Here is a 10177-nt window from a genome sequence, read left to right on the forward strand (position 1 = left end):
CATGGAATACATGTAAATGTATTCCAAGCATGTCATTCATGTCGCGACCTTCATATTACATCATCCGTGCCAGGGGAATCATGCATTTTCATTCATTAAAATTTAGGTAAAGGAACGGCGACGGTAGCACCATGCATATCAAAACTTTTATGTCTTGTCACACATGTGGAAAACACTGTAGAGCACTGATGTAGAGCACTGACAGTTACATGTTACAGTTACACATGTTATGTGTGCATATATGTCATGGCCCTATGTCTGGTCTGATATAAACGCAACGTAACAAAGCAACGTATTTCCACCATTCATATTACATCGGCCTATGTTACCTTGTTTCTGCTACTGAAGTATCAAACTAAGGGTGAGTACGCTGTACAGGAAGTGTTAGCCTGAAGGTAGAACCAAGGAATTTAAGAGCAGCAGCATTCGCAACTACGGAGCAAGTCTTCAAGCATGACCAAGCATGTATTTATACTTGGGACGTTCATGACTCTAGTTAGAGCCTGAGAAAGCTTAGCCGTATAAAGATATATTCTTGTTGGCTTATAAGTCTATAACCCAGTGTCGGGGCACACCAGCGCGACAAATTATCAAATATCACACATCCAAAGCAGCTTTAATTGACCTTACCATTTCAGGTAAAGTACCGACATACAACATGATATATGACGGATTAATGAATACTAACTAGAGCTGCACGCACGTGTGAATCATGTCCATCAGTGTGCAGCTCAGAATGAACTAGTAATAGAAATTGTGATTTCGCCAACCCTCACTTAATAATTTTTGCCGTGCCCTTCTGCTTACAGGCATGGCAGTTGACTGTACCCTATGGGTACTCCAGTCCTCACTAGAAGATCCTCCCAGGCGCTGCAAATTTGCACAGCTGGCTTTATGCGCACCGCGAGCCTACAATGCCTACAAAACGGAGAAGAAATATTGCGACTTCTACAACAACATAACGGTCGCTTGGGGCTTTTACTGGACCTGAATAACAAGGAATAATGGGTGTCAGAGACATATCGACTATGTAATGTCTTTTCCGGTACCTAATTATACGAATTTCTTTAAATATCCGGTATAGCTTCTAAAATAAATTCATCTTTTTCTACATAATATTGACCATGCAGAAATATATTCCTTCGGCAAAAAAATATTTACTTCATATTCACACACGTAAGTTGAAAAACCAGCGCACGTTAGAATAAGCTGATTATTATAGAATTGAGCTGCTGTTGACTAAATAGTGGCGTTGACTGCCGACTTGTGCATGCCGAACACAATATTGTATGTAGCGGAGAGAGATCACGGACGTGAATACCTTAGAAATGTTTGTTTCGACAGACACGGACGCAAATCCAGTGGAGACACTAAATACGAGGCTGCAAACAGCGCTCACTCTGTTTTCCGTTCACTTTGATTACCCCTACCTCCTTCCTCTTTTGCTCTTTCGAGCTGCGCTACAAGCCTAAAACAGTCATGACCTACCAACTCGCCCAAACTGCCACGCTTTTGATTTCTACGAAAGCCTTAAACGATCCCACATAAGAAGCGTGGATAAACTGCGGCTGACGAGCATAACGCAGATGAACAAAAAAGAACTGGTGCGACTCTACAGACAAAAACAATTTGTTTTTGTGGTAGTGTCCCCTATTAGGAATTCATATTTACAATTACCTGCATGTTGCTACAATCACCAATAGCAGCGCAGAGCTTAAATAAAATAAAAATCGAATAGCAGAGTCGCGTTAATGTGGAAAATCGAGGTGCTTCCTACAGCAGTCTCGCAATACAATGAACATGTCAACGTTATTGAACAAGAGATAAGGCAAATACAGCTATGAAAGTTGGAGTTGAGAGAAAAAGCCACGTGTGTGGTGGAACAAGCGAATAAAGCAAGCTATAAACGGCCGTAAGCAGGCGTCTAGGGATCATAAGGAAGCCGCCAACCAGGATTTCATGAAGAATAGACACTCCGTAGATCGAAAAAGTAATGAGAAAATAAATGGGTGCCTAAACACGTGTAACAAAACATAGAAGTTAACGCTGGGCTCGTAAATAGTAGAAGTTAACGTTGGGCTCGTAACATTGCCTAAAGGAACAAATGCGCACCTATCCCATTCTGGACCATTTATAACAGTACACAAGCGCCAACTCAATATTCGCAAAGGGCTATCTGGAAATGAAACGCTAATATCTACAAAGCAGGCGACGCAATCCAGTGCATGAAAGACGTTCTTAGTGATTACTACGACATAGAAGAAAGCGTTGTTCAAACTAAACCGGATCATGCAGCAGAGAAACTTGGGTGAGCAACATCTCACGTAGAAATGTTTTATAAGAAAAAGCAGAATCAAATATACCACGCGAGATGAAATTCTAATAGAGCTAATCATACAGCTTGCAATTCTCTTAGAGGATGTGGCTAAAACAAGCAACATCCCGATTGAATGGTGTGCAAGAATGATGACCCACTCTGTAAAGGCAAATCTGATGAGGATAAGACGGGCTTGTAGAGACCGGTGACTGTAACGGAATGCAAGACATGAAATTGCAGATGTAAAATGGGTAGAAAAATAGGTATAAGGGGAAGTACAAAATTGGTTCTGGCCAGACAGACCCCTACAAAATAACCCTCATATACTACCCCTGTATAGTGATTTCAACAGCTCAGAAAACACATTTAAGAATAGCATTTATAGGTAATAAGAAAACTTATGGCAGCATGGAATAGGTACTGCTGTAGGATGTTCTCAACCACAGGGGCACAATTATGAATTCATAGAGGTGCTAAGTGAGATATATGGGGACAGAAAGCTTGTGTTGGGTGACGAAGAAAAGAAAATAACATATATGGTATAATTACCTGCATTCCGCATGCTGCACCAAATTCTGGCAGGCTATGAAATGGAAGATACATAAATAAATAGCACTAACGTGAATTAATTCGAAACTAAGCTTAAGTTATAGGGAAGACAGGGAATGCTGCCGGGGGGTAGTAGGAGGCAGGACTGAAGAAAGGAGGCCCCATATGTCCATCGTTGTTAGCGCTTTATTTCGGGCCGTAGAAAGGGGGCTCTTTGCCCGCGGACTACTCAGTTCGACCCACGAAAGGGGCTCGGGAGTTTCCTGGAACTTCGCAAGTTGTCCAACCAGGGCAACCACTTCCGAACAAAGAGAGAGGGCGGCGGGTGGAGCGTCCACTGCCTCCATGAAGGCACTCAGTGTGGCACAACACCGCGCAAAGCACTAGCAATTTTTTTCTGCCAAAAAAAAAACAGGTTACGGCGCTAAAACGCCGACTGGAAATATGCTGCGCAGCTCTGCATAAAGCTAAAGCAGATGAGCACGGGCTTCACAGGAGTGAAGAAGACAAAGCCTCAGTGACTGGCCTGCTGTAGACTTGTCTTTGCCAATTACTGTATATTACTGTATCACATTAAAAATAAAGTAAATAATTGGGCTTCACATGCTAAAGCCACGACCTCATTATGGGGCACGCCGTAGTGTGGGACTCCGGAAAGTTTCAACCACCAGTGGTTCTTAACGCACACGTGAATCTAAGTACACTGGTGTTCTCGCATTTCGCCCCCATCGATACGCGGTCGCCATAAAGTATATACGTTACCGTTGTGACAACCAACTTATGGGGGCAAAGGTTCGTGTACTCAATGTTTTAACGGTTCTCTTAGGCGGAGCCTCCGAGAACCCAATTGAGGACAAAGCCGTTGGTTTGAACACACACACAAAGACTTTTAATCAAACTAAAAAAAACATAAAGCAAATAGAAAGAAACAGAAAGCATGCATAAAATAAACACTCAAGCGGACATTGCGGTAAGGAACACACATAAGGCTTGCATGTGGTTAACGAGGGCGCGAGTCTGGGCTTGCCACGATGGCGGGGACGCGTCGCAGTCTCGACGCGGCAACGCGGTGAGAAGCTGGCAGAAGGAGTGGCGCCGGTCTCACCAAAGGTTGCGGCGTAAGCTGACCGACCGGGCGCCGGGAGCGCGCCAGCTCTGGCTAGGCGAGGTAACGCTGGCGGCTGGGTGGCAGGAGCAGGCGGCGTCGACGTTCTGGCCGGGCAGCTGGCGTGCAACTTGGGCCCGAAGCCCGACTGTTGTCGTCCTGCCCACTGGCGCAAAAGCTCACCGGCCTTGAGGAGCTGACGGCACGCTCAGGTAGACGGGCGACGCACAGGAACAGGTTGGCAGGAAGCCCCGGTCGGGTGAAGTCCTGGTGAGCTCGGGACCGGAACCCGACGGCCCGTCTTCAACGCCCACTCCGGTGGTTGACCTCCTCCTGCCGTTGCTTCCCGGGACTCTCCTGGCGTCTCCCCGGCGTCTCCCTGCGCGTCCTCTTGCGTGTCCCCCCTCTTCTGCCAGCGCACCACGCTTTTTCTTGTGGTCTGGCAGATTTGGCATTCTCGGATTGGGTGCCCGACGCCCCGTGGTCTTTTCTAAATGGTTGCATTTTTCCTTTTGTTGTTTGTTTTTCCTGCGCCGCGCGTTCTCATGCCGGACTCTCTTCGTCGTCGTTGTTTTCCTTCTTCCACCTCGGCGCGCGTGCACTCGGCGTCGTCTGCTCTCGACCGTACTGATCACCGCACCACGTCGCGCACCGCACATCACATAAGCCCCTTTTTTAACAAGTTTTTCTGAGGAAAAACTGCCCCTCAGTGCGCGACATAGTTCACAACACTACAGTCATGGTCCGTTCACAAGAACGCACTGTAATGTTTCATGCACAATTTACACAGTTGCACAATTCACTGAGCGTACAGATCAAAGACCATTAATGGAAAAGACTAATTCACAAACACCACAACAACTCTAAAGAATAAAAACTAGCACCAGAGGCTATCACACCACACTCTATAAACAATCAAGTTGAAGTCACGAAGTCCGAGGTCAAAAATACGTGAAGAGCCATAAGCGAAGCATCGGCTCCTTCAGGTGACCCTTTGCCATATCAACCTAACTAGACATTTATCTTCTCGGTCAGAGTCCACTGGCCAGTTCATGACCATATCGCTCCGGGCAATAATGTATCTGCATGGTGTCGACCAAGTCACTGTCTGCGCTCTAATGTAGTCAACATTGCAATGTGTGGTTGCAGCATCAGTGCCAATGGTCGAACCACACGCGAGTGCATGAGAACACAAAGAATGTTCTGAGTCTTTAAAGCCACAAGTTGGTTGGGTACACATGCCTGAGCCCTCCCAAGTGCGCATAGTGTCACAAAGAGTATTTAAAGACCCCTCAATAGTTTTTGTGGAAACCAAACACGGTTCCACAAGAGCCCTGATATTTTCAGGTTCATCTTGATCATGGTGCGAACCCCCCGAAGTACTATGTTTAGCCTGTAGGAGGTGCTCGGTTCTAACTTTAGTTTCCTCAACCATGCTTATGCATGGTAGGTTTGAACCTTGTACAAACCAGTCATCGCCTGCGCTTTGCTCACGCGGCACTAGTTGAGGTATGGAAGCAATATGCTCCTTGTCTTCTGACCATACCTCAGTATCTTTGCCTACAATGACATTATTACAAGGTGTCTCTCCTTGAGACACTGCCTCTCCTTGAGACACTTTTCTCTCGCGAAGGCCTGAGGCCATGTCGGAGGTAGCCCTAGGGTCGCCGCTGCACTGCTGTGCTGCATCCTCAACCGCGGATCTTGTCCCCTAGGAGCAAGCATCCGCGAGTGCCTTGATGCGAATGCGCACCCGGCGAAGCTCTTCCTCCAGGCGTTCCCTCACAGCTGCCTGTTCTGCCATTCGCCTGTCGCGCTCCCTCTGAGCTTTCACGCATATTAGCAACCATCTCTCTTGCACCCACCTGTGCAAGTCTGCCCCATGCAAACCCAATCGCTGGGCCACGGTGGCTAATTCAGACAGACCAATTTCTGGCTCTCTCTTGCCCACATATGCGCCTTCCGCCTCTGCAACTTTTAGCCGCAGTCGTAAATTTTTCTCCTCAAGCGCAAGCTCCTCCTTCTTGGCCTCGCGCTCCGCTGCCCGCTCTTCTCGCGCCCGCGCTTCCTGCTCGTTCAACCATGCCCTCAACTCCGCACCTTCTAGTCCCATGCGCTCGGCTAAAGCTAACAAGTCTCGTGTGCTAGCCATAGTTTCTAGCCTTTAGAAAAAAGATCCAAATGAACGGCTTTGTGCTGTCGCGGACGCCAATTTGTGACGACCCACTTATGGGGGCAAAGGTTCGTGTATTCAATGTTTTAACGGTTCTCTTAGGCGGAGCCTCCGAGAACCCAATTGAGGACAAAGCCGTTGGTTTGAACACACACACAAAGTCTTTTAATCAAACTAAAAAAAGCATAAAGCAAATAGAAAGAAACAGAAAGCATGCATAAAATAAACACTCAAGCGGACATTGCGGTAAGGAACACACATAGGGCTTGAATGTGGTTAACGAGGGCGCGAGTCTGGGCTTGCCACGAGGGCGGGGACGCGTCGCAGTCTCGACGCGGCAACGCGGTGAGAAGCTGGAAGAAGGAGTGGCGCCGATGTCACCAAAGGTTGCGACGTAAGCTGACCGACCGGGCGCCGGGAGCGCGCCAGCTCTGGCTAGGCGAGGTAACGCGGGCGGCTGGGTGGCAGGAGCAGGCGGCGTCGACGTTCTGGCCGGGCAGCTGGCGTACAACTCGGGCCCGTAGCCCGACTGTTCCCGTCTCGCCCACGGGCACGGAAGCTCGAACGCCGGCCTCGGGCAGCAGGCGGCACGGCAGACGGGGTGGCGTTCTGGCCGTGCAGCTGGCGTAGAACTCGGGCCCGAAGCCCGACTGTTCTCGTCCTGCCCACTGGCGCAAAAGCTCACCGGCCTTGAGTAGCTGACGGCTCGCTCAGGTAGACGGTCGACGCACAGGAACAGGTTGGCAGGAGGCCCCGGTCGGGTGAAGTCCTGGTGGGCTTGGGTCCGAAACCCGACGGCCCGTCTTCAGCGCCCGCTCCGGTGGTTGACCTCCTCCTGCCGTTGCTTCCTGGGACTCTCCTGGCGTCTCCCCGGCGTCTCCCTGCGTGTCCTCTTGCGTGTCCCCCCTCTTCTGCCAGCGTACCACGCTTTTTCTTGTGGTCTGGCCGATTTGGCATTCTCGGATTGGCTGCCCGACGCCCGGTGGTCTTTTATAATTGGTTGCTGTTTTCCTTTTGTTGTTTTTCCTGCGCCGCGCATTCTCGTGCCGGACGCTCTTCGTCGTCGTTGTTTTCCTTCTTCCACCTCGGCGCGCGTGCACTCGGCGTCGTCTGCTCTCGACCGTCCTGATCTCCACCCCACGTCGCGCACCACACATCACAACCGTGTCGTTTGTTACCTCAGCAACAATATAATTCCAACTCGAACATTACGGGACGCTTTAGATCATACATGATAAATGAGCAATCCTTTCTTATGACAAGCAGTCGACCGAAATTATTCAGTTATGTTGAACTTAAAAGAAAGTTAAACGCAATTTCAGAAAGGAAATTTGTAATTACCTTACATTTTTTTCGCACAAATTCTAAAATTGCGAAATTTCAAGAAACAACACTGCACCTTAGCAACCAAAAACAATATGGCAATCTTGTAAGGCACACGAAATATTTCAATATATTGCGGACAAACATCATATTGTGACGTGGTAGTGACGTACATAGAACACAGTAGCAATGCTGCGGAAGACGAAACTAACTTTTATTAGGCGAACCTGTGCCCACAAGAACAGGTTACACTTACTAACGACGACAGCGGCGAACATAGTTGGCGATTGTAAAAATCTGATTAGTGGCTCAAGCGCGTCGGCTTCTATAAATCAGTCGTCGAGTGTTCCAGAGTAATCGCTGGGATCTGCGTGTCTTACACAAAGTTCCATACTATTCGCGTCGCGCATACATCCATCAGATTACACAATGTTCGCTGACAGACAGCGGATTGATCCATCGATAACATTCCACAAACTACCAATACACGCAGGCGCGTCCTGTGATGTGCCATCACATTTGTTAGGAGGCGAAACGTGGTCGCCCAAAAAAGATAAACCAATACACGTGTCAATCATCCCTCTTAAAAAGCATCGACCCGATGCTGCAAACAAACGAAAGTAATAAACAAAAATAAGCGTAGCCAAGAAACGACAAAATAAGGAAGTTCGTCAGCGTGCGTAAAAGGGTTAAGACGCACCACATGGATCACTTCATATGGTGCGCTGCACCGCTGTGAATGCGAAATATCGTCTGGCACGACCTTATAGTCCAGTTCGCCAATACTTTGGATGATCTTGTAGGGTCCGAAATAGCGTAGCAATAGTTTCTCACTGAGTCCTCGTTGGCGTATCGGGGTCCAAACCCAAACACGGTAGCCGGGATGGTACACGACGTAGCGTCGTTGGAGGTTGTGGTGTCGGCTGCCGGTACGCTGTTAGTTCTTGATCCGTAGGCTGGCGAGCTGTCGGCTTTCGCGCTAGACAGAGGTGACGAAGTCAATATTCTCTTCGTCGGTGAAGTGCGGCAGCATAGCGTCGAGAGTCGTCATTGGGTTCCTGCCATAAACCAGCTTGGACGGGGTGATCTCTGTTGTTACTTACATCGCCGTGTTGTAAACGAAGGTTACGTGCGGCAGAATGGGATCGCAGGTCTTGTGTTCGACGTCGACGTACATTGCTAGCATGTCGGCGACGGTCTGAGTCTGGTGCACCGTAAAGCCATTCGTCTGTTGCTGGTAATCAGTTGTCCTCCTGGGCCTTGTCTGACTGTACTGCAGAATCGCTTGGGTGAGCTGCGCTGTAAAGGCCATTCCTCTGTCGGTGATGAGGACTTCTGGGGCGCGATGTCACAGCAGGATGTTCTCGACGAAGAATTTACCCACTTCAACTGACCTACCTTTCGGGAGGCCTTTCGCTTCCTGGAAGTGGGTGACGTAGTCCGTCGCCACGACGATCCACTTATTTCCGGTTGTTGACGTCGGAGAGGCTCCCAACAAGTCCATCTGGATCTGCTGAAATACTCGGCAAGGACGCTCGATCGGCGGTAGTGATCCTGCTAGCCTTGTCGGTGGTGTCTTGCGTCGCTGACAGTCTCGGGCATGTCTTGGCGTAACGGGAAACGTGGGCGATCAGGCACGACCAGTAATACACCTCCTGTACCCTCGATAGCGTCCGGGAGAATCCGAGGTGCCCAGCGGTCGGATCGTCATGGAGGGCTTGCAGTACTTCTGGACACAGCGTTGAGGGAACAAGAAGGTAGCTGGCGCGGACATGCGAGCAGTTCTTCTTTACTAGTACGTTGTTTTGAAGCGAGAACTAATACAACGCTCGCTTAAATGCCCTAGGGACAACGTCGGTGTGCCTTTCCATACACTCGACGAGGATTTTCAGGTCCGGGTCTGCTCTTTGCTGGTCAGCGAAGTCTTCCGCGCTTATCATTTCAAGGAAGGTTTCGTCATCCTTGTCATCTTGTGCCGGCAGGTCAATGGGGCACGTAACGGGCAATCGCTATTACAGTGGTTTCGTCCGGACTTGTAGGTTACACTGATGTCGGATTCTTTTGGTCTGAGGCTCTACGGCGCCAGCCATCGGGAAGGATTCTTTAAATTCGCTAGCAAGCACAATGCATGATGGTCACTGACCACTTTGAATGGCCTGCCATATACGTAAGGGCGAAATTTCGCGGTAGCCCAAACGATGGCGAGTCATTCCTTTTCGGTTGTAGAATAATTGCCTTCTGCTTTCGACAATGATCGGCTAGCGTAAGCTATCACGTGTTCATGTCCATCTTTTCTCTAGACTAGGACGGCACCGAGGCCTAGGCTACTGGCGTCACTGTGGAGTTCGGTATTGGCGTGCTCGTCGAAGTGCGCAAGTGCGGGCGGCGACCGCATGCGTCGTTTTAGTTCTTGAAATGCGTCCGCCTGCGGCATTTCTCACTTGAACTCAAAAACACATTTAGTTAGATGGCTCAGCGATGCGTGAAACGTACTTGACGAAGCGCCTGCAGTACGCACCCATGCCAAGGAATCTACGCACTACCTTCTCGTCGATGGGCTGCTGGAACTTTGCGATTGAGGCTGTCTTCTCTGGGTCAGGTTGGGCTCCAGATTTGCTGATGATGTGGCCCAGGAAGAGAAGCTCATCGCTGGTGAAGCGGCACTTTTCAGGCATCAGAGTGAGCCCTGATGACTTGATGGCCTTTAGTA

General features: G+C 49.2%; 1 protein-coding gene across 2 annotated transcripts in view; it reads left to right on the top strand.

Moving 5' to 3' along the window:
- LOC129385937 (uncharacterized) overlaps positions 1-1106 on the top strand; it is a 199533-nt gene extending 198427 nt beyond the window's left edge. For both annotated transcript variants that reach the window (XM_055073112.2, XM_055073113.2), the window contains one exon: positions 810-1106. In XM_055073112.2, coding sequence (XP_054929087.1) covers positions 810-991 — 182 coding nt within the window. In that variant the 3' untranslated portion in view covers positions 992-1106. The remainder of the gene's footprint in view (positions 1-809) is intronic.
- The last annotated feature ends 9071 nt before the right edge of the window (positions 1107-10177 follow it).

This window comes from Dermacentor andersoni, chromosome 7, assembly GCF_023375885.2.
Source record: "Dermacentor andersoni chromosome 7, qqDerAnde1_hic_scaffold, whole genome shotgun sequence".
In the NCBI taxonomy this organism is placed as follows: Eukaryota; Metazoa; Arthropoda; class Arachnida; order Ixodida; family Ixodidae; genus Dermacentor; species Dermacentor andersoni.